Source organism: Thamnophis elegans, chromosome 1, assembly GCF_009769535.1.
Source record: "Thamnophis elegans isolate rThaEle1 chromosome 1, rThaEle1.pri, whole genome shotgun sequence".
In the NCBI taxonomy this organism is placed as follows: domain Eukaryota; kingdom Metazoa; phylum Chordata; class Lepidosauria; order Squamata; family Colubridae; genus Thamnophis; species Thamnophis elegans.
Genome location: NC_045541.1, coordinates 4,636,931 through 4,662,873, shown reverse-complemented (window position 1 = coordinate 4,662,873; position 25,943 = coordinate 4,636,931). Strand labels below are relative to the sequence as shown.

Sequence of the window (25,943 nt, the reverse complement as noted above, 5' to 3'; positions counted from 1 at the left end):
AGGTCATCCAACCTGGTAGGTGGTCAAAGCATCTTAAGATTTCCAAAAGATACTCTTACACTTCAACGTCATTTGCCATTCTGAGTAATGATTTGTTTTGGCAAAGTCATCGTGGATTTATTATCGTTTCCACTCTATTCAAGGATAATTATAATTATAGATGCATTCTCGGCATATATTCTCCAGGAAAATGGAATTTGGGAGCAAAAAAAAATATGTAAGTATAGTCATGCTTATTTGAACATGGATATCTTGCTATAAAATGGAAAAAATAGAAACTGATCTGTTGAATATCTGTTGAAATATTACTTAAGTCTAAAATTGATTAAGGAAAACAAGCCAACCAAACCTAAATGTACATATATCTTAAACTTGGGGAACAAAACTGCTTCCTAGAATGAACAGACAGCATACATGTATTCCTCAACTTTAAAAATGTATTTAGTGACCATTGGACGTTACAACTCCACGGCAAAAAGAATGACTTATGAATAGTTTTCACATTACGGCCATTGCAGCATCCCCATGGTCACAAGGTCAAATTTGAGTGCTTGGCCACTGCCAGGTACTTACGACATTTGCACAGTCCTGGGTTCCGGGCATTTTCTACCATGCTTCTCCATGGAAATAAAATACAAAGAAAATACACACATAGAAGTTATTTTTACAAATGGGATGGAAATATGGTACTGGGCATACAGGATGCAATCCTAAGCAGTAAAGTTCCTGATGAAATCAGTACCTCTTCTATGATTCTTACTGCAATAAAGCAAAGAGGCAAAGAGCATATAGATCCACCTGCAAGAGAGTGGTAAAAAGAAAAGTTGATACGGTGGTGTTCTGACCCCCCCCCCCCTTCAACACCAAAGCATGCCAAGACAAAGATACTTCAAGGATTTATTAACACAGAGACCAGATCTTGGCAGCAATCCAGCCTGCCAAGATAGCCACGATAGCTTCTCCAGCTCTAATAAATACGTTGACTCCTGCGACGAGCTTGTGAAAAGCCATTCCTTTTATAGTCTTGAGAGGAGCCTAATTACCACCAGCTGAGTTCAATTATCTCCTGTAACTGTTCTTTACGCCTATTAGCCTTCCGTTGCCGGGCATCCAGGACCAACTCCCTTGTCTCCTCCCCACTGCTCCAATGCATGACGTCAGGATCACACTCCCTTGTCTCCTCCCCACTGCTCCAAGGCTTGACTTCGGGAGTACGCTCCCTTTGGCTCTCACCACTACTCCAGGCCTCAGGTGCCTCCTGGTGGCCAACCAGCCTCTCTTCACCCTGCTCGGAGTCGGAACCCTGTCGAGGGTCCTTCACATCTTCCAGAGCTGACTCATAGGGCCCCTCGCTGTCGGAGTCTGGTGGCAGCTCCAACGGCTCCTGCTGGGCCACAACAGGTGGCCATCACCATGAGATCAAATTTCTATCCCTTTTTCTATGTGTGGCATCTACTGAAGAAAGAGTTCGTAAATAAGCAAACTACTGGTGAACAAAAGAAGGGCTCTTCCACATGAAGGCTTTATCACATTTTGAAACTCTTTCTGATATGATATAAGGATTGAGTCTGGGAGAGGAGCAGCTCAGTGGCAGTTTATTTAGAGCTGAGATGGCGCAGTGGTTAGGGTGCAGTACTGCAGGCCACTTCAGCTGACTGTTATCTGTAGTTCGGCGGTTCAAATCTCAGCGGCTCAAGGTTGACTCAGCCTCCCATCCTTCCGAGGTGGGTAAAATGAGGACCCGGATTTTTGGGGGCGATATGCTGACTCTGTAAACCGCTTAGAGAGGGCTGAAAGCCCTATGAAGCGGTAGATAAGTCTAACTGCTATTGCTATTGCTATTATTACTCTAGTGATACATAACATAACTAGCAGTGTTAATCATTGAGATACCTTGTAAGCAAGATTACAAATTCAGGTACCACCTTGAAAGCAATAACAAAAAAGTGCTTTAATATATGTAAATGTCTATATCCAAGCAACAACCGTAACAAGAGATCAAATTGTACTTATATTGTACATCGGTACTACAAGCATGGCAAATATAGTACTGTATTACTATAGTGCTATAATGTAGTAGTGTAGCATATTAGTATAAATATTGCAACAATGCATTTTAGACAGCATAAGAGACAATATTTATCATAACACTTCCTCATACATATATAGCCCAGGACTATTAATCTGCCCTGAGTTTCCCACGGATACATTTTTTTTATTTTTGAGGATTGATAAAAAATAAGGCAATACTATGATACAGAATGTACTTCAAAATCTTATGTTTCTACAAAGTGTCTTTTTTCTTCTTGATGTGTTACTCTTGCTAACATTTTGAACATTTTGAGCCTAGAAAAGTTCACAAAGCTGAAATTGATAGAAAAAAACAAAAGAGTATTCAATATTGCTCTGCTTTTCGGGGCCGAAATTACTCCCCTATAACTCTTAAAGGATAATTAGTGGAAAAAGTCTGATTGCAGAATCTTTATTATACCTGCAAGAGATATGTTGGAGCCTTCAGTCATACATTTACATTATTCTATTTCAGTGGTTCCCAAACTTGGCAACTTTAAGACTTGTGGACTTCAACTCCCAGAATTCTCCAGCCAGCTCTGCTAAAGGATAATTAGTGGTAAAAGTCTGATTGCAGAATCTTTATTATACCTGCAAGCGATATGTTGGAGCCTTCAGTCATATATTTACATTATTCTATTTCAGTGGTTCCCAAACTTGGCAACTTTAAGACTTGTGGACTTCAACTCCCAGAATTCTCCAGCCAGCTCTGCTAAAGGATAATTAGTGGTAAAAGTCTGATTGCAGAATCTTTATTATACCTGCAAGTAATATGTTGAAGCCTTCAGTCATACATTTACATTATTCTATTTCAGTGGTTCCCAAACAGCAGAGCTGGCTGGAGAATTCTGGGAGTTGAAGTCCACAAGTCTTAAAGTTGTCAAGTTTGGGAACCACTGTTCTATTTCATCACAATTTGACTGATAAAAGAGTTGTGGCAGGAATCAAGAGAGTCATATATCATCTCAGAGCTCTGTCAAAAGTTAAGAGATGTTAACAGAATTTCTAAAAAGTTTTATCTACTATGCTCGCTTACTTATTTGTATCCAGACATACTGTATGTTAATCTGGTGCTAAATTGAATTTAGTTTACAAAGAGGGGATGCAGTCATTGCAAAATTTCCTCCAGAGGGTGTTCTATCACTGGGACTTCAGTCAACTGCAGACTCAGGGAATTCTGGCCGTGATCGCTGACTGTAGCAGACCGGCTGACTTCCCACAGGGTGTGTTTGACCAACTCTGAGAATGTCACACTAAAGCAGGATGAGAGCTTCTTACTGAGAAGGACATAAAGGATAGGGTTCAGGCAACTATTAAGGAAGGCAAAGCCGATCGAAAGAGGCATGGCATTTTCAAGCAATTCATGCAAAAAGACGTTATGATGAGCTGACAGTTCCAGAATGCTAAATATTTGATATGGGGTCCAGCAAATAAAAAACACCACCACAACAACAAAAATAGTCCAGAAGAGCCTACTGGAGGTTAGTACTGTACTCTTTTTAACCTGGCTAACCAGAAAGGAATAACAAACAATCATAGTTAAAAGCGGAAAGAGATAGCCACAAATGAACTTTATCCATGTAAGCGTGTGATGCCTGAATACGATAATATCCAAGTCATGGTGAAAGTTGTAATAGCATATGGTGACATTTTGGGGTGATATAAGGGTGTCCTTGAAATATAGTGCTGGGCTTCCAAGAACTGTAGCCAAAATCCAAATGAGTAGAACTAGGATAGAGGCATTCCCAAGTGTCCGATGCCTGTAGGAGAAAGCAGGGTGGATCAGATGGACGTAACGATCAAGGCTGATTGCTGTCAGAAAGAAGACACTGGCAAACATGTTGAGCAAGGAAATAAAAGTATTTGCTTTGCACAGCCATTTCCCAAAAGGCCAGTGAAAGCCCATGAAGATATAGGCAATATACAGGGGAAGGAACAAAAGAAATATTAAGTCTGCAATTGCCAAGTTGAGGAACCAGACGGATGTGACTGTCTTATTCCATTTGAAGCCCATGATCCAAATAACTATTGCATTGCCAGGAACTCCTAAGAGAAAAGCCATCATCTGTAGCACCAGAGAAGCAATCCGTGCATGACTAAAGTGGGCCTGAGCCTGGAATGGCTCATCCTCCTCATAATCTTCAAAGTAATCGGTAAAGTTATCTTGGTACAGGAAGTCAGCTGATGACATGGCCACACTCTTGTCTCCTGGAAACTTGGATCTGGAGAAAAGGGATAGAGCAGGTAGTTACAAGTATAACCGTGGTACTTTCAAGCAACTTACTGGTATCTATAGGCTCACAAATGCTGCTCAATTATTCAACTTTGTACAGCAGTTTTCAAATATTGATCTACATGGTAGATGGAGTCTTATTTAAAAGATATGGGAATGTTGTGTATCAGGAAATAGCAAGGTATCATTGCACCAACTGTAGGCAACATAACAATACAGGCAGTGGTGGGTTTCAAAAATTGTTCCAACCTACTCTGTGGGTGTGGCCTCCTTTGTGGGAGTGGCTTGCCACCCATGTGACCGGATGGTAGTGGCTTGCCACCCATGTGACCGGATATGAAATTATGAATTAGTACTTAGGTTCGTCCAAGTAGCTATTCAGAAACTCTGGCATTGAAGCATGCAAGTCTTAAAGCTGTCAAGTTACAAGATCCTTGCACCCCTAACCCTTTAGAAACAAAAACCTAGGGGTCTTCAAACCTGACAGCTTTAAGACTTGTGGACTTCAACTCCCAGAATTCCTCCTCCAGTCATGTTGGCTCAGGAACTCTGGCATTGAAGCATGCAAGACTTAAAGCTGTCAAGTTACAAGATCCTTGCACCTCTAATCCTTTAGCAGTGGTGAGTTTCAAAAAATTTTGGAACCTCCTCTGTAGGTGTGGTCTGCTTTCCAGGTCCACTGGTGGAACCTCTTCTAACCGGTCCGGTAGATTTGACGAACCGGTTCTACCGAATAGGTGCAAACTGGTAGGAACCCACCTCTGAATACAGGACACAGTTCATTTAGACTACTTCATGTTCATGATTATATCTAGTGTTTTGTCCAAGGACAATGAAGATTTATTGTACCTTGGAAGCTGGAATCCAATTGAGGAAAGAGCCTACAGTTTAATGCCAATGGCTTCTGCTTATCATTTGAATTATTATCATCATCATTATTATCATTGTAAATATTCCCAAGAAACAATTTGCTTTGCATCTCATTGACACTTTTATGAATGGATGTTGTAATCAATTGCATCTGGAGGGAAAAAAAGAAATAAAAACAAAACAGGCTGGGAATAGCTGTCACAGAATCTGCCTAGCTCTCCTTTCAGTGCTTTTCCCCTAATTTTTCTCTGTGATGTTGGCAGGGTTCCAGTGGTGGGTTTCAAAAATTGTTTGAACCTACTCTGTGGGTGTGGCCTCCTTTGTGGGAGTGGCTTGCCGCCCATGTGACCGGATGGGAGTGGCTTGCCGCCCATATGACCGGATATGAAGATGCCGACGACACTTGTCAGAACCACCTTAAATTACCTCATACACAGCACTGGCATGCATAAGAATAGGATGTAAACTTGTTTTTTAAAAGGCATCTTTGGTTTGCGTTAAAACAACTTCAACACATGCAATGTTCTGATTGCACCACAAACGCAGTAGTCATCCTTACCTTTCACAGAGGCCCTGAGTTTTATAAATAGGAGCATGATAGTGTAGAATAATCATATCCAAGGACCAGTGGTGGGTTTCAAAAAATGTTGGAGCCTCTTCTGTAGGTGTGGCCTGCTTTCCGGGTCCACTGGTGGAACCTCTTCTAACCGGTTCGGTAGATTTGACGAACTGGTTCTACCGAATAGATGCGAACTGGTAGGAACCCACCTCTGCAGGGTTCACACTGCCACTAAACCAGTCATAATGTGCTTTATTTGGTTCTGACTTAACATGATGTGTGAATGCAGCTTGTAGTTTCTGTTTCTTGAACTGTGGGTCGGTGCGAGATATGAATTGAGCCTGAGAGATTCACAAAGTATCATTGAGCAGAATACAGGTCTGTGAAAGTGAAAGTCCATCCTTTCTATAAAGTATGTGATGTTGTGGTTAAGACATTAAGCTAGAAACCAGGAGACTGTGAGTTCTAGTCCCACCTTGGGCACAAAGCCAGCTGGATTACCTTGGGCCAGTTATTCTCTCTCAACCCTAGGAAGGAAGCGAAGTACTTCTGGAATCTTGCCAAGAAAACTGCAGGGACTTGTACAGGAGTCAAAAACTGACTTAAAGTCACAACAATACATATGGAAAACAACTGCACTACTGAAACCCCTACACTAAAAATGGCAAGATGGAAAAACATAAACCTTCTTAAGAATTGGGAAGCTTGGCTATTGCTTGTTAAAAGTGTTTGTATCTACAGCAGAGGTGGGTTCCTACCAGTTCGCATCTATTCGATAGAACCAGTTCATCAAATCTACCGAACCGGTTAGAAGAGGTTCCACCGGTGGACCCGGAAAGCAGGCCACACCTACAGAAGAGGTTCCAAAATTTGTTTGAAACCCACCACTGGTCCTTGGATATGATTATTCTACACTATCAAGCTCATATTTATAAAACTCAGTGCCTCTGTGAAAGGTAAGGATGACTACTGCGTTTGTGGCGCAATCAGAACATGGTGTGTGTTGAAGTTGTTTTAACGCAAACCAAAGATGCCTTTTAAAAAACAGGTTTACATCATATTCTTATGCATTCCAGTGCTGTGTGTTAGGTGATTTAAGGTGGTTCTGACAAGTGTCGTCGGCATCTTCATATCTGGTCACATGGGTGGCAAGCCACTCCCACAAAGGAGGCCACACCTACAGAGTAGGTTTGAACAATTTTTGAAACCCACCACTGATCTACAGCGTACTACAAAACCTATAATAGAAATCGAAAGTGATAAAGCATGGAAAAACACTAAAATCAGCAGAAAGCCACATTGTTTAAAATAGAAATTCTTCACCGTTTGGGAAAATAAAACAATATATGAATAAGAAATGTTTCTTTAGAAAATATTAATTGCCGCCATACTTTCCCTTCCACCGAATTCTCCTGACAAAAAGTCAGATAGAAAAATGCAATGAAATTCTTAATGTTTTATATTTTATGAACACCAGGTCATTAAAACATAAGTTAACTCTGGACAATCTCTTTTTAAAGGCTGTAACCAAATGTCACCTTTTCTATACGGGAGACATTTCAGAGAAAATAATATGCATTTATTTATGCCCACTGCGAACTGTGCCTCATCTCCTAATCCCTTTTATTCTGATGTATGGCCGCTATGGGCACCTTTACCCAAATAATTTGGTGTGCATTTTGACATAATGTGTATGTTTTTCATTGCAAGCCCACAGGGTGGAAGCAACGGTTTTCTTAATTTCAAAATCACTGGGCATATGAGGAAACAAAACATGCTTTCCACATACTGGTAAGTACAATCATAACATAAAAAGGAGCCACAGCTTTTTTCGCTTTAACACAGTAGCTCCCATCCCTAAAATAAACTGTATGCATTGGAAGTATCTCTTTTTAAATTGTAAGGACCCTCTTCTATTTGTTTAGGTTGCAACTTTATGCAAACTATCTGGGAAATAAAACCTATTCAATGATGAACTCAGTGACGAAGCTGAAGAACAGCTTTTGAGATGTCATGGATCCCACGGAAAGCATTTAGAGTCATACAACTGAAAATTTCCATATGCCACTCAACCTCATTAAGTTTAATTAACTTCATTGCTAAATCATCAAAACATGCAATGCAGATGTACTTAGAACAGCTTGCTGAATTGAGAGGAACACTTTATGGGGCAATTTTGTAAATTATGTTGGAAACATCACTAATAAAAACAGCTTGACATCCTTTCACTTTATTCACAGTGGCAAGATTTTTGGTATTACTTATAGTGCATTGGTCTGCATTATGAATATAGCCTGGCAGTAAACAATCCACACATAGGGAGAACATATTTTTAGCATGTTTACTGTTCAACTCAGCTGGTTAAATCAACTGACTTGATTCTGACTTTTAATGCCCTGAGGAAAAAAAGGGAAGTGAAGAAATACATTTAACGTTTTTCCTCCCCTTTCTCCTTTTCTAACAAATATGCCACAGACTGAATAGTAGGTGATTTTTGTAAAAAGTCAGTACCTGCCTTGAGGTTGGGCAGAATGCATTACTGTGTGATTGAACCAGAGGTGGGTTCCTACCAGTTCGCACCTATTCGGTAGAACCGGTTCGTCAAATCCACCGAACCGGTTAGAAGAGGTTCCACCAGTGGACCCGGAAAGCAGGCCACACCTACAGAAGAGCTTCCAAAAAATTTTGAAACCCACCATTCACACACACACACACACACACACACACACACACACACACACACACTGACACAGAGAGAGAGAGAAAGAGAAAGAAGAAGAAAGAAAGAAAGAAAGAAAGAAAGAAAGAAAGAAAGAAAAAAGAAAGAAAAAGAGTGAGAGAGAGATGAAAGAAAAGAAAAAAGGGACAGAGAGACAAAAGGAAGGAAAGAGAGAGAGGGAGGGAGAGAGAGAAAGAAAGAGAGAGAGAAAGAAAGAAAACACATGGCCGGCAAGCCACTCCCACCAGGTCACATGGCTGGCAAGCCACTCCCACAAAGGAGGCCACACCCACAGAGTAGGTTCGAAAAAAATTTGAAACCCACCACTCTCTCTTTCTCACACACACACACCCACACAGATAGACAGACAGACAAACAGACTCACACAGAGAGAGAAAGAGAAAGAGAAAGAAAGGAAGAAATAAATAAATCAAAAAAGAAAAAAGAAAGAAAAAGTGAGAGAGAGATGAAAGAAAAAAAGGAAAAAGGGACAGAGAGACAAAAGGAAGGAAAGAGAGAGAGAGAAAGAGAGAGAGAGAGAGAGAGAACACATGGCCGCCAAGCCACTCCCACCAGGTCACATGGCAGGCAAGCCACTCCCACAAAGGAGGCCACACCCACAGAGTAGGTTCGGGAAAAAAATTTGAAACCCACCACTGCTTCTAACCAAATGGAAGATTAAACCTTTTTTTTTTTCCAAATGTTAGCATTAAGTTAAAGAATGTTGTTTAGCAAAGAGGGTGTATGGCTTTGTGGCAAAGATAACTTTTGAAAATATTTTCAAAATGTGACATTTTGTCCAGGATGCAAGCTGGATCATGTAATTCTTCCCAAGAGGGCAAATTCTACGCAAAGCACCAGCACCACCCGTATGAGTCATGAAAAAAAAATTGTAAAAATGAGCAAGTCATTTAAGCAGCTGCAGTTGGAAACAATGTTGGGGTCAGAACGAATAAATGTTATTTTCAGTGAAAATAAAATCGACTGGCCGCTTTAAATAAAAAAATATATATTTGCTATTTTTTAACCAAGGAGCTTAGTCTTGTTGCTATTTTGTCTATAGCTTCAATGTTTTAGCCCCAAGGCATTTGGATCACAAACATGCATCTATAAATGCATGTATACAAACACAAATATGCCCATTATTTTCACATGTGGTTCCCCCTGTATTTTCCTACACATTTCCAAACATTTGATATTTGAGAAAAGAATTTCCATCAGCCACAATCTTATAGACATAAAGCACCATCCTAGGAAGTTGGAGGGCATCCAAATTTTGGATAATGCAAACTGATATATTTTCTAACGCGGAAGCAAAATTTGATTCAGGGCTTTTTTTTGTATTTTAATTTATTTTTCTTTTTAAATTTTGTTAATAGTTTTATCAAATCACAGCAGAATGGAATGTAGAAAATTGTTTCCTCTGTTACTGGATAGATGGATACTTTCTAATATTCCTAAACTGCAAGATAAACTGTCTTTGCTCTTCAGGTCAGGCTAAGATAGGATTGTGTTTGTCTTAAGAAGTTGTCTTCTAATAAAATAGAGAACGCTTTGGTGTTGATCGACATCCTTTTCATGGACTCTAAATAACCTAATGACTTTTTTCTCTCATTAACATCCTAAATTTTATGCTTGCAGGCTCTTTAGAGTTCATTTAAATGAACATATGTGGTATTATATCTAACATGTTTAACTTCATGTAACTGATTTTCTATGCAAGAGGAAGGATGCTTTTGTCTTATCCAATCAACTTTTTTTTGGTGCCCTAACTATAAAAGAAAATATAAGTTGGCTCTCGGAGTTCCCTCTTTGAAAAAGACCCCTTTTTATTAGAACATTCAGAATAAATCGTAATTAAATGACCTTCTGCCTCAGTTTGCTTCATTGGGGTATGTGTAAATTGAGGCACCAACCTAATGTTTGAGGAACGCCATAGTAAATAAACTATCTACATTTCTTTTGGCTATTAAATGGAGAATCACTTTTAAGGGAAGACAACTCATTGTGGTGTTGCTCTCTTGTCCTGGTAAAGTAAGTCTATTTTATTCATTGGGCTAAATTATAATTCCTTGATTTACTGTATATTTTAAAAATTGCTAGCAGGATATATGAGCCCCTTATCAGAAATCTACCAACTTAGATTAAACAAATTCTAGCTATAATCCCTAAAGTATTGATATATTCCAGTCACAATTGGCAATCAATGGAAGTAATTCTGAAAAGTTAGAAGAAATTAAAGAACTGGCAAACCTTCAAAAATAGCAAGATGCTCTCTTGCTTGAGAATCAAGTACTAAAGTAATTGTGTTTGACAAGGAGTACAGAGTGTATGATTGCAAATCACGTATAAATGGTGACACTTTCAGTATGTAATTAGAATGTTCATTAAAGATGGGAAAATGAATAGATAAAACTTATGAGGGAGGGATATATGTAGGAATGAATTCATAAGGAACCATGTTGAGCCGAGGTGGTGCAGTGGTTAGAGTGCAGTACTGCAGGCTACTTCAGCTGACAGCTAGCTGCAGTTCGGCGGTTCAAATCTCACCGGCTCAAGGTTGACTCAGCCTTCCATCCTTCCGAGGTGGGTAAAATGAGCACCCAGATTGTTGTGGGCAATATGCTGACTCTGTAACTGCTTAGAGAGGGCTGAAAGCCCTATGAAGCGGTATATAAGTCTAACTGCTATTGCTATTGCTATTGCTATGTCTCCTCACTTTGTTAAAAGGAAGTAAGAGTGTTGTAATATAGTTCCTTGTGTAGGTGTGTGTCCCCCATGGCCCAGTTCATACTAGGGCTTGCAGAGTCACGCTGAACCACACAGGAGAAAACAAACTCCTAAAACGCCATAACATCCTGATAATGCATAACATAACATTCTGAGATGTGCCCTACCAATGACATCCAGGATTTGACCATATATAGACTGAGCAGTAGATTAGAAATTGTACTTTTACAGGCTGTTTTTACTCACATGCTATTGCTCCTCCTGCCTTTGTCCTATTTCAATAAAAGGGGCTCTCAGACCCCCAATCTGGGTCGCTCCATCCCGAGAAAGATCATGTCCTGTCTTTTTTCAACATTGCCTCATGGGCGAACCACGGGAACGTTACATAAGAGTGGGGGACTTAGAAATTGGGAGTGCTTTAAAATGGGTTACTGAAAATTGTTTCTGGTAAAATGAGATAGGGTCAAGGATGAATGAATATTAAATGAATGTGAAACTGAATATCAAAGTAAATGAGTGAGAAAAGTAATATGGAGAAAGCAAAAATTATTGACAAGAGGAGAAAGGTATATACGGAACGATAATGTGAATCATGTCAATCATAAATTAGATTTAGCTATATTTCCTTTTTTATTTTATATTTTAAAGTCTTTGACTTACTATTTCTCACTTATTTTCTGTGCTTTGCATAAAGTTGCTTGGTCTGAAAGAGAAGAGTGTGCTGGGTGTATATGTATGTATGAAACTGAACCTAAACTAACATAATCGTTATTCTGGTTCTTTTTGTCATGAGAATAATAAGGATGAAAAAGATACATTTTATATTAGTGACCAAAAGATGAAAGCAATAACTAGATGGCCCATAAAGCACCGTAACTAAAAAATAATGGACGACAAAGCTTGAAGCAACCTTGGGGATTGTAAATTTTTAAAGAATAAATTAAATATTGCAAATTCCCTGTTTCCCCAAAAATAAGAGGTATCCTGAAAATAAGCCCTAGTGTGTTTTTATGCATGTGCCTAATATGAGGCCTACCACCAAAATAAGCTCTATTTAAGAGCCTACCAGTGGTGGGATCCAAATAATTTAACAACTGGTTCTCTGCCCTAATGACCAGCAGGGTAGGTGGAGCTTGGTGGTCATGTGATTGGGTGGGCGTGGCCAACTCAACATCACTCACGTTCATGGGCGCTTCACCTTAGCTGTTACAATGGTAATAAAGGTTAACCGGAGAGGCAGTTTCTGTAAGCAATAAAGATGAGGCTAGAAACAACACCAGAATGTTTCCTTCCTGCCTTCCTTACAGGATTAGCCCTGTAAAGTGGAAAAAAACCAAAAGGAGATTTCTTCCAACAATCGGTTCTCCGAACTGCTTAGAAAGTTACCAACCGGTTCTCCCGAATAGGTGCGAACTGGCTGAATCCCACCACTGCTTTGCACCCAATGCAGAAAACATTGTGAGGAAACCAGAGTGGCATCTTTTCTATTTGTAGCTCCAGAACCCATTTGTTCCATGATCCAAGCTGCTTTCTTTCTTTTTGCCTCACCAGCCATAAACCTCACCGCACGTCACTGCCTCACATCCCGGACATAAATTGTTTCAACTCCTACCCTCAAAACAATGCTATAGAGCACTGCACACCAAGACAACTAGACACAAGGACAGTTTTTCCCCTGAATGCCATGACTATGCTAAACAAATAATTCCCTCACCACTGTAAAACCATTCACTAAGGCTGCATTACTATTACTATTAGTCTTCTCATCGTTCCTATCACCCGTCTCTTCCCGCTTATGACTGCAGGGCTGTAACTTTGTTTCTTGTATCCTTATGATTTATATTGATATTGATTATTCCTGATTGCTTATTTGTACCCTATGACTATCATGAAGTGCTGTACCTTAAGATTCTTGACGAATGTATCTTGTCTTTTTATGTACAGTGAGAGCATCTGCACCAAAGACAAATTCCTTGTGTGTCCAATCACACTTGGCCAATTAAAAAATTCTATTCTGTTCTATTCTATTCTATTCTATTGTTAGTGCAGCATTTGCCAGTTATAGAACATTCAAGCCGGGAATCGACTACAAATTTTTAAAAAATGCAGGGTTGCATATGACAATGACCCAAGTTCTCTTTTAAACCATATTCCAAATGCTTTCCAGTCTTCAAAACATCCTTTACAACTTTAAATCCATTTTTAAATTGAGAGTCAAGATTATTCTACATTGTGTAACTCTCTATGTTTTTTTCCCCTCCTTTTTCTGGTGCTTATATCCTCTCTGCTTTATTGTTTCCTCTGTAGCTCACTAATTGTTATAGAAAACAAAAGGGGATAACCTAGGGAATGAGAAAGACAGTCCTGATCTCCTGGTCTCATTGCAAAGTTAAGAAAATTTCACCTGCCAGTATTTAGATTTTATAAAAGGAAGCTAAGGAGGGTGGGGTAAAATAAACCATCTTATTTCAGAAAGCTGGGAGAGAGAAAGCAGCTCTTTGTTCTCTTGTTATGGCTTTCTATGTTCAAGGATAATTTAAAAGAAGAAAGCACTTGCCCCCAACCCCTAGTATGTCATCACAGAAAACCAACAAGTTCCTCATCTGGGGAAATGCAAAAAGCAGGGTTTCTCAAAACATAAAGTTGTTGGACCGTCTTCATCTGTAAGAAAAGGGCTTTGTCTGAGATCACAAAGATTAAAACAAAAGTATAGAAAGAAACTGAGAGATGGAGGGGGGGAGACGAACACTTACCACTTTAATTCTGCTGGGTGGAAAAGGTACCTGAAAATCTCCCTAAAATAAAATAGAATTCATTAGATTATCTTCTCCTGGCTGCTTCTTCCTTCTTTCACTGTTCAGATTCCACTTTAGCAACAGGAAAGGTGGAAGCACTTCCTCAATAAAATTAGAAATAGCTTTAGGTTTTGCACTGTTATTCCACAGCAAGAAAATCCTAGCCAAATGAATCATTCCATCTCTTGGTATTCATATGGAGATGAATTCTCTTTCTCCCTCTCTCTCTCTCTCTCTTTATCATACACACACACTCAGTCTCTCTCTCTCTCTCTTTATGATACACACACACTCAGTCTCTATCTCTTTCTGTCTCTCTCTCTCTGTCTCTCTCTCTCTGTCTCTCTCTCTCTTTATGATACACACACACTCAGTCTCTATCTCTTTCTGTCTCTCTCTCTCTCTATCATACACACACACTCAGTCTCTATCTCTTTCTGTCTCTCTCTGTCTCTCTCTCTCTCTCTCTCTCTCTCTGTCTCTCTCTCTCTCTCTCTCTCTCTCTCTTTCTCTCTCTCTTTATGATACACACACCCCTCTCAATGTAGCACCACTAACCCTTCAATAAAGGGAGCAGGAACTATCTTCCACTCAACCCTACTAAGATCAAATGGCTGTGTGGATATTTGGGTTCATGCAGATCTGGGGTTACTTCATGGAGAAGTGTAACCTTTGGATGGGGTCAAATACTTCTCTATTCAAAGGTGATATACAACTTGAGGTTTTCCCTGGACTCAAAACTCTTGCTTAATTCTTGCAAGGAAATCCTTTAACACAGCTTCCTCTGCTTGCCAGTTACATCCTTTTCTAGATTGTAGAGTGCTTCAGACAGTCACACGTGCCCTAGTCCATTAATGGCTTGATTGTTGCAATGAGCTCTTCACAGGCTCATCTTGAAGATCACCCAGTAGCTTCCATTGGTCCAGGATGCAGTGTCTGGGGCATTGGTCGGTATGCCTCATTTTGCCCATCCAACATTTCTGCTTCTCAAATTGAACTGGTGGCCAGTTCGCTACCAGTTGCAGTTTAAGGTGTTGATTGTTATCTATAAAAATGTGGTATACGACCTGGTTACTTGAAGGACTGATCGTTTCCTATAGTATTTGCCTGACCAATTCAATCTTGCAAAGTTGGCCTAGGACCCGGATATCTGCGAGACCGTCTTCTGCCGCATACCTCCCAACGGCCGATAAGATCGCACAGGGTGGGCCTTCTCCAGGTGCCGTCAACCAGACAATGTCGGCTGGCCGGTCCCCGGGGGAGGGCCTTCTCTGTAGCTGCTCCGACCCTATGGAACGATCTACCCCCAGAGATCCGGACCCTGCCCACTCTCATGGCCTTCCAAAAGGCTATCAAAACCTGGCTATTCCAGCAGGCCTGGGGCTGTTGACCTCTTGACTGTGGTCCAGCCCCGACCAGATTGAGTACATGATGTGGTTTTTAATCTGTTTTCTCTGCTTTTTAATTTTTAAATTCTTTTAAAACGTATTTTCTGTAAGCCGCCCGGAGTCCTTCGGGATTGGGCGGCCTATAAATTTATTAAATACATACTCAAATACAATACATACATACTCCAAGTCCCTTCAATTAAACAATGGCATCCATTGGGACTCCAGAAACAAGTCATTAAGTCTTTACTACAAATAGGATGATAGGTAATCTGAGACTGTTTTAATGGCAGTTAAAAAAGAATCCTGGATTTTAAAAACCTCTATATTGTAAACTGTCTGGTAATTATTGTGTATAAAGATATAATAAAGTGTATAATAAATGATGAAAGAGTTAGGCATTCTTCTTTTTGGGAGGAAAGTAGTCCATTCAATGAACTGTACTAAAATGTTTTTCTTGAGTTTTTCTGACTATCTAGGATTATCACGGGTCATCAACAAACTCTGCCAAAACTGTTTCAGTACTAAATCCCAGCCTGAAACCCAACCAGGCTGAGATGGATCTAGATTATGTGAACAATGTGTTATGTTGATTGGACTCTGCCCAAACTTTATCTTTAAACCACAGAAACCGAACTGTAGAATAAAGTATATGTTAACACTGTATGAAAACTAAAATACTCAGGAGTTTGTTAGCAGAAAGGGACACCTTCTTAAACAAGTACTAGATGTATTCACACCACATTTTATTGAGCAGAATTCTGCTTTTTTTAAAAAAAATATGGTCCATTGTAATTTAATTGAGCCGAGGTGGCACAGTGGTTAGGGTGCAGTACTGCAAGCCACTTCAGCTGACTGTTATCTGCAGTTCAGCGGTTCAAATCTCACCGGCTCAAGGTTGACTCAGCCTTCCATCCTTCCGAGGTGGGTGAAATGAGGACCCAGACTGTGGGGGCGATATGCTGACTCTGTAAACCGCTTAGAGAGGGCTGAAAGGCCTATGAAGCGGTATATAAGTCTAACTGCTATTGCTACTGCTATTGCTAATTCAGTAGAACTCCACTCAAATAAGAATGCATCAAAATATAGTATGTATCAATATCAAAATATAGCCTGCACTATCAGAGAGTCTGCCACATGTACTGTCTTTTAAAAATAAAAACAAAAGTTTACATGCAAAATAATTTTTCCAGTTACTATAATTTCAAAGAAGCCCAGTTTCAAACAGATCTCATCAAAGTTCGGCATTGAGAAATAATAATGTATTTTCTGCTGCAGACACAACAGTTAACAATCAGGAGTATTCCTCACAAATTTCCTGTAAATGCAATATTTATATATTTTGCTTCTGAAATGGTACTGCATACATAAAAATGTGATCTAATTACAAAAATATTCCCTAGCGCATACCCCCCCCCTCACAGATTGAAAACAATCAATGAAATAGTCTTGATCTCAAGACCATAAGACACAGAACACTGGTTCTACATATGATTTTTAAAAAATATAATGTATATATTAGCAAGCAAAGGCAAGACATGAAAGAACTCATCATTTCCAAAGCAATATAAACAGCCACATGTATATAACTTGGTGCAATTTCTGCAAATGTTGAGATTACTTTTCCCAGAGTTCTGATGATCTGTTGCTTTCTTTAGAATCTATGATAAAAGTATATTCAGGAGAAAACTCTCTCCTCTGTGAATATATTTCTTTCTTCGTTTTCTGGTCATTTCCTTTGTTATGTGTCTGTGGATATTATGCCCAAAAATAATCCAATGTCTAAACTACATCAGTCTGCAGCTATATGCTTGATCCTTCTGAATGACTCAACACAGAGAGACATACAACATGGGCAAAAACAATTCAAACATACCTGCTTTGGTATCACGCCAGGAAAATATTTTAAAATAAATGCGTTCCTGTTAGACTTCTTCCAACAGCAGAAGACTGGCCCTTCTTAGTTCACAACATGCTACATTGCCAGAAAGAAATCTGGATAGCTTTTTTCTTTTGGCAAAAGTTGGCATTTGCCTGGGATTGGGTGGGTGTTGGCAAATTACACAATCCTAACAATTATGGACAAGCAAAAATAACCTTCAAGAGGTTTATTCAGATGATACAAAAACGCTTCAGTATCCTGTAATTAAAGCCAGGCTCTATTTTATATATAGCCATATATCAAATAAGAAAAACACACAGAATTAAATATACCAAGTAGCTAAAAAAAACTCTATACAGCTAGGGAGATTTCAGTGTTAAGGTTTAAAATGAAATTTTGAAATAATAAGCCTCCTCTAATATGGTAAGCACAAAAAGCGATTTTGGTCTTTACACAATCCACCCACGTGGCAAGATAAGGTAGAAATTTTTATCAACCTCGATAACCACATTCCAAGAAGTTTACAATAATCCTCTTGTATAGATGTAAGCAGAAAAAGTATTATTTTCAGTTAACTAGAACACACATGTAACTAGCACACACAAATAAAAAAAACACTATAAATTAATTTTTAAATAAAAATTGCAAAAGCAATACAAGTGTTAACATAGTTGCCAATAATGAAAATATTAGCTAAAAGAAAATAAATGTTCAATATGATAAGGGCTGCAAAGTGAGCTGGAAGAAAATTGCAAACCTAAATGCATTAAACATTTGTTTGTCATTTAAATCCTATTGTTGGTAACATGATCTTTCAGCAAATTCTATTTACTGTAACATTACAATGTCTTTTTAGATGGGGTCACAACTTTTGCAAAGTCCTAAAAGTGGCAAATGGTTGCATGATCAGTGAACCCCAAACCTGAAGCACTATAGCAATAGCAATAGCAGTTAGACTTATATACCGCTTCATAGGGCTTTCAGCCCTCTCTAAGCAGTTTACAGAGTCAGCATATTGCCCCCAACAACAATCCGGGTCCTCATTTTACCCACCTTGGAAGGATGGAAGGCTGAGTCAACCCTGAGCCGGTGAGATTTGAACCGCCGAACTGCAGATAGCAGTCAGCTGAAGTGGCCTGCAGTACAGCACCCTAACCACTACGCCACCTCGGCTCTTGGATCAGTGAACCCCAAACCTGAAGCACTGAAAACAGGAGAGTGAGGGAAAGAAACAGACCCAACTCTGATATTTTAAAAAAAGGCATCATTTAGAAAAGATCACTTTTAAAATGTTGGTGCTATTAATTATTTATATCTTTCCAGAAGTAAGACTGTGCGTTTATAATGAAAGGAAAATAGATTTCCAAGAATAAATCCACATTGTTTTTGATTAATCAGTGAATTTTTCAGGAAAGGAAGGTCACGTCCCCCCCCCCCCAGCATGCAAATATCAATCATATCATTACCATGTAATAGCAGGATTTTCAAACTGTGTGTGTAGCATCAAAATAGCAAAAAGGTCTAACATAGCATTTCATAAATGAAGTTATATATCAGCAAGTAGAGCATCTTTTAAAATAAAAGAATACAGATTTATGGCTTCAGAAGTTGACAATAGAAGAGATAGTAGGGAAAGAAGAATGCAAATACATGTCCACATCTTTCAACTGCAATCCTTTACATATTTATTCAGGAGCAACTCCAACTGACTTCAGCGAAAATTGGTTTTAAATAGAAACATCTAAGGTTTTAGCTGAGATTGCTTTAGTTCGTAGTGTCTCGAGAAGTTTACTCAGAAATATGTCTTACTCTGCTCAACGTGATTTACTCCCTACCTAGAAACATCAAAAGATTATGTTCCCCCAGGGCAATATACTTACTGAGGACAGAATCTAAATTAACATATATTAAATTTAAACTTATTAAATTTAAAACTCACTTACCTATTAGAACAGATGGCTCCTTGGTAGAAAGTTAAGCCTCTTCTGCTATTCTAATTATTTTTTCATCATCTATAAAGGGAACACAATTCTTTGCACTTGTTGCGGGGATTTTTTTTAATTTCTTCTTCCGTGGCCTCTTCAGGAAAAAACAGTGCTGAAGCAGTCAATATTATATTCTGAATAAAAGAAAAAAGTTGTGTGGATATCTTGCAAATCATCAGTTTGGCAAATATTTGAGTGACACTATTCTTGGCTCTTATGTAATGCTAACTAATTGAAACCATCTGATCAACACAAATAATGTGGGTCACTGCAAGGTGTTTGTTCCTGGCCACCACTGACCATTTTCAAAAAAAAAATAATTGTTGTAATCTATAGTAAATTCTGCTAAACTGTGTTCTACAAATGCAAGAACAACCACTCTCTAAGGAAATGGCATCATTTGGGATCGACATCAAATTCATGAAATTCAGCTTTTAATGTGGTTGGCTGAGATTCTGAAAAGCCTTGGGGAAACCTTCCATTATAAAATAAATCAGAAGTAAACAACAAGACTTTCTTCCATTTTTAAATCAAGAAGTCAAAATATCATTGCTGGCAATGGCAGAGCTTTTAACGAAGCCGTATCTCAAGCCCTGGAACTTTCTCATCTGTAACTTATTACAGTCACTATAAATATGTAGTTTAAAGGGTGTTAAATATTATATGACCCTGATACAAGAAAGCACACACGAATATTTCAACACAAAATATCATTCAAAGGGAATTTGCTCATATAAAAAGGCAGACCGTGTTTCTAAAGCCTCATGTGCACAACTTCTGCAAAACACTACTACTTGGATGAGCCGAGGTGGCGCAGTGGTTAGGGTGCAGTACTGCAGCCACTTCAGCTGACTGTTATCTGCAGTTCAGCGTTTCTAATTTCACCGGCTCAAGGTTGACTCAGCCTTCCATCCTTCCGAGGTGGGTGAAATGAGGACCCGGATTGTGGGGGCGATATGCTGACTCTGTAAACCGCTTAGAGAGGGCTGAAAGCCCCATGAAGCGGTATATAAGTCTAACTGCTATTGCTATTGCTAATAGGTCTCCTAAGCCTCATTTCAAAGGAAACCAGGCTCAAACTCAAAAAGCACAGAAGCTTGGAAGCTTCTTACCGCTTAATTAGTGAGAGTGGGCATGTATAATTAAGTTCTCTTTAAAAGAGCCGAGGTGGCACAGTGGTTAGAGTGCTGCACTGCAGGCTACTTCAGCTGACTGCAGTTCGGCAGTTCGGCAGTTCGGCTGTTGAAATCTCACCGGCTCAAGGTTGACTCAGCCTTCCATCCTTCCGAGGTGGGTGAAATGAGGGGTTCCACCACAAAACCGCGTTCGACTAAAGGGCGCTCGACGAAACCGCGTAGCTGACGTCATCACAGCGCGACAACAGAGCGGAGAAAAAAGCACGCTGTAAACGCTAAACCTAAAATTAACCCCTAAACCTAAACCTAACCCCCCTAAACCTAATCCTAATCCTAACCCTAAACGTAACCCTAACCCTAACCCTTAACCTAACCCTAACCCTAACCCTAACCCTTAACCTAACCCTAAACCTAACCCTTACCTTAACTTAAATCGGCTTGCTTTCAAAGCGCTATTTAAAGCGCCCTTCTTTCTCCGCGCTGGCTGTTGTTGCCCTGCTGATGACGTCAGCGACGCGGTTTAATCGGGCGCGCTTTAGTCGAACGCGGTTTTGTCGTGCCACAAAATGAGGACCCGGATTGTTGGGGGCAATAGGATGACTCTGTAAACCGCTTAGAGAGGGCTGAAAGCCCTATGAAGCGATATATAAGTCTAACTGCTACTGCTATTGCTAAAAGTAGAAAATATTGTTATAGTGTATATAAACTTTACTCAAGGATGGCTTTAAAGAGTTACAAAGTTAGATGTTATTTTGTACAGCATGTTATACTTATTTGCCACAACTTACATTCTTAGGCATTGAAGCCATTAGGCTGATTAAGGCAATGACTATCCAGTCGTTAGATTTCCTATCATCCCTTTCTATGTGCTATCTAAAGTTCTACCCTGAAGTGTTTTAGTCACACCTTAATACTAGGTTTGAAATATTTATATATTTTAGAAATTTAGTGACTTTATATATACTATCTTAATCAAATCTTAACTATATTTAGCCATTTAGCATTAAGTGTAATTTTATATAATAGTATACATCTTACAGATTTATATACATGTATTCATAATTGATTTTGAAATTATATATCAGTTGATTGAGATGATAATGTTACTTCATTTTTGCTAACAACATAAACTCCGTTTATTCTTGTGTCTTAAATTATTGATATAATTTAAGATGGGATGGCTTTAATTCTGAATGCAAATCTGACCAAATTAAAGGAGCAAAATAAAGGACTGATGGACTAATCATTAGTCTGAATATGGTCATACTGTATGGGACACCTTGGGAAGTTATCACCCAGCCCTCTCCCAAAAAAATGAAATATCCTAGGAAATATTGAAAAGGCAGAATATTTCTCTGGATATGAAAAGAAAGAAACATGTTTTAAAAGACAGGATAGTTGCCTGTAGCTTCCTGTCCATCCCCACTTTGTCAATGGGCCATTAAGAAGGCCAAGCTAGTCCCTTTACATAATAAAGACTTCTCCATGTCAGCTCCAGGGGGATGGGATTAAAGCATGATGATATTGGCCCCAACTGACCACATGGCATCTGAGAACTCAACCAAATCTGGATTCAAAACACAGCCTAGAGAGTAGCCCCTGCATGGCCCTATGGGAGTCTGACAACCAATCAGAATACATTTCTTACACAGGAACAGGAAACAGAGAGGTGGGATTGAAAAAGTTATAAAAAGCCTAGCAAGACCCTCCCTCAGCCCTTCTCTTCTTCTCCACCAACATTGAAGCATGCGATCACCTTTTCTGTTCAGGGCTCAAGCCATGTGGTCCTGTCCACCAATAAACCCTCTTTCCAAGCAGCCTCCATGCCTCCAGTGTCTTTTTCCCCACTTGGAGCCGAACCCAGAAGGACATTTCTTGGGCATAGGGAGACCAGTTTCCCAGTAGAACTCTGGAGGACCTTTTGATAGGAGCAAATTGGGTGTTTTGGTATTGCTTTGCTGCCTTCCGATTATTGCCGCAGCTGAAATCCCATCGCCCCATCCAATTCTCCAGGTGCCATCCTCAATTCATTATAAGGCTAGTCCCACCCCACCCAGTCAGACTCCAGGCTTCCTTGTACAAACTTTTAGTCCCCAAATTTACCTTCTGCAGTCCTTGGTCTGAATATTTAGAAACATGACACAGGTCTATGTAGACAGCAAGGTTGTGAATGAGTTACAGATATAGAAGTAGTCTCCACGTCACTTTAGTATCAAAAGATAATCTAATTATCTTTCAAAAGTATGACCACGTAACACCGATTTGGAGCTCCTTCAAGCTTCTCTCTCATAAGCGCCAGTTTGCTGGCATTTTAACTCTTAGCATTCACCCAGTTAATTAATGGCTTAGATTAACTTGAAGGACTTGTTTTTCTTTTTTCTTTTGCTTATAATTTTAAACTGCCTGGCATGTAATCTGTATATCTAAAGAAGCAGGGCTAAGACATTTGCAGCTGAAATACTGGCCTAAGAGCTCAAATTAACCTCCAGGGCCATGTAAAATGGAAAGTAATTTTAAAAATCTCCAGATAATGCTTTCTCCTGTGTCATAAAACACAATTTAATGCCAGGCATGTTTTCACTTGGCTTGTACAAAAAAAAAGAATTATTAAAGCTGTGAATAATTTTCTGGAACATCTGCGAGGTGTGGCTTCTGTCATAAAGGATAGTTGGCAGAAAAACCAGTTTACTAAGAAATGAAAAGCAAGCCATAGACTAACATATCCTAGATTGGATGGGGGGGGGAATTTTGATTCAACCAATGGTGAGAATTATACACCAGCAACATCTGGAGGGACAAATACTGTATGTTTCTCTTGCTGTTTGTTTATCAGACGTTTGAGTGGTTTATAAATCTTATAAACCAATCAGCCAATCAGATATATACTTTAATTTCTCCCATGCATAATTTGGGATTAAAAGCAAATAACCTCACAAGCACATTTCATAGAATCATAGCGCTTAAAGAGACTTATGATGTGTTAAAATGTTATATATGTTATAATACATAACTGTTGTGGCTCAGCAGGTGTTGCTGGAGCTCCGACAGCGAGGGGCCCTCTGAGTCGGCCCTGGAGGATGTGGAGGACCCTGGACAGGGTTCCGACTGAGCAGGGCGCAGAGAGGCTGGTTGGCCACCAGGTGGCGCCTGAGCCTTGGATCAGTGGGGAGGAGACAAGGGAGAGTGATCCAGAAACCAACAGTGAGTTGTTCCGGGATGCACGCCATCGAAGAGCTACTCGGCGTCAAGAATAATTATGTAATTACAATTACATTCAGCTGATGGTCATTAGATCCTCTCCAGACTATAAAAAAGACTGCTTGTGCCACGCCCTTCTTGCAGAAGTCAACGCTTTGACTAAAGAGAAACTAACTTGGCAGGCTGGATTGCTGCCAAGGTTTGTCGGACTTGATGCCAAGATCCTTATCTGTTTGTTTACTTGGCTTTCAGCCACCGAGAGTCTGGTCTTGTTATTAAAGGACATTCTCATTAAGCATGTCTCAGCTTTCATTACTGGACGGAGGAGGGGGCCAGTACAGTATCTGCCTGATTATAGAATAGAATAGAATAGAATAAGTTTATTTATAGGCCGCCCTTTTCCCTGAGGGGACTCAGGGTGGCTAACAACTTATATGGGAGGGGATACATACAATGACATATAACATAACATGTAATTAAAAATAAGCAACATTCATTCAGCATTTGGGTGGGGGCGAATTATAATCTTTATGTGCTATCAAGCTTAACAAGTGCATATGTAGACCTTGTTCAGACTCCATTTGCAACTGGTTCCAGTGGCGTACTATTATGATTAGTTGCACAGTCAACCAGATGTTTAGACTGGATTTGACATTTTTATTTACCTTTCAAATCCTTTCCAAGGACCTGAGCCTTTATATAATTAATTACCGTAAGCACACACTGATTTCTTTTTGGCATTCTTTTTCATGCTTTCTTGCTTTCCTTGGCCTGTTCTAAAGCCATCCCTAGCATAACCCTTTCCATATAGTTGTCTAATCTGCATTGGATGATCCTTACCATGTATTGCTTATGTGTGAAATTAAGAATACTGTAGTTTTACTCTGTTAAATTCTCTTTCTTCTATATTGTTATATATATAGATTGACTTTTTTCCAATCTGTTTTGACCATTATGTTATTCTCCAGATTTGCTGGCATCATTTTGTTAGCCAATGTTACTAATTCTTTTTCAGTTCGCACTTTTGTAGAAATTCCATCCATTCCTATGGACTTTCAACTTGGAATGCCCAGAGTACTGATTGCATTTCATATTATGTCACTAGAGATTTTAGTAAATAGAGAGTATCTTTTAAAGATGTCTTGGATCGTGGCACGACATAACCGCGAACGTCAAAAGCATGCCGACACCGCGGCGCTAAAACCGCGATGTCAAAAGCGCGCCGACAACAGCGCGCCGACAGAAGCGCGATTTAACTTAAGGTAAGGTTTAGGGTTAGGTTGAGGGTTAGGTTGAGGGTTAGGTTGAGGGTTAGATTGAGGGTTAGGGTTAGGTTTAGGGTTAGGTTGAGGGTTAGGTTGAGGGTTAGGTTGAGGGTTAGGTTGAGGGTTAGGTTTAGGGTTAGGTTTAGGGTTAGGTTTAGGGTTAGGTTGAGGGTTAGGTTGAGGGTTAGGTTGAGGGTTAGGTTGAGGGTTAGGTTGAGGGTTAGGTTGAGGGTTAGGGTTAGGGTTAGGTTTAGGGTTAGGTTGAGGGTTAGGTTGAGGGTTAGGTTTAGGGTTAGGTTTAGGGTTAGGTTGAGGGTTAGGTTGAGGGTTAGGTTGAGGGTTAGGTTTAGGGTTAGGTTTAGGGTTAGGTTGAGGGTTAGGTTGAGGGTTAGGTTGAGGGTTAGGTTGAGGGTTAGGGTTAGGGTTAGGTTTAGGGTTAGGTTTAGGGTTAGGTTTAGGGTTAGGTTTAGGGTTAGGTTTAGGGTTAGGTTTAGGGTTAGGTTTAGGGTTAGGTTTAGGGTTAGGTTTAGGTTACAGCACGCTTCTGTTGGCGCGCTGTTGTCGGCGCACTGTTGTTGCGCGGTTTTGACGGTGCGGTTTTGTCACCGCGCTTTAGTCACACGCGCTTTAGTCTACCGCGGTTTTGTTGTGGAACCGTCTTGGATATTGACATCTTTACTGTGCAGAATTTCAATATACTCTTTCCAGATTTGTTTGATTTTCTTTGCCTGGTCATCTACTGTCTTTTTATCTGTTCAAACAAATGTTTTGGCTAAATGAAGTAAGAGCTTACAAATCATAATCTGGAAAAAAAATCTTTGGTATATTACTGATACCAAACACACCCCATCTCTGTAATTCTCTGGTAAACAAAGGCCTTGTTGTTTGAATGAGGATTGTGTACATTTTGAAAATTATTTTGAAAAAGTGCTTTGAATCTTGAAGAGCATTCGGAGACTTCAGCTTGTCCAGAATGCAGCCGCGCGAGCGATTGTGGGTGCACCTCGGTACACCCACGTTACACCTATCCTCCGCGAGCTGCACTGGCTGCCTATCGGTCTTCGGATACGCTTCAAGGCGCTAGTCGTCACTTATAAAGCCCTTTATGGTATT

The 25,943-nt window shown here is 39.7% G+C and overlaps 1 protein-coding gene across 1 annotated transcript; it reads right to left on the bottom strand.

Annotated features, from left to right (window-relative positions):
• Positions 1-1,982: 1,982 nt before the first annotated feature.
• GPR1 (G protein-coupled receptor 1) lies at positions 1,983-4,281 on the bottom strand. Its single transcript, XM_032226216.1, has one exon. The coding sequence runs from the start codon at positions 4,259-4,261 to the stop codon at positions 3,179-3,181; it is 1,083 nt and encodes a 360-aa protein (XP_032082107.1). The 5' UTR covers positions 4,262-4,281; the 3' UTR covers positions 1,983-3,178.
• Between the last annotated feature and the right edge of the window lie 21,662 nt (positions 4,282-25,943).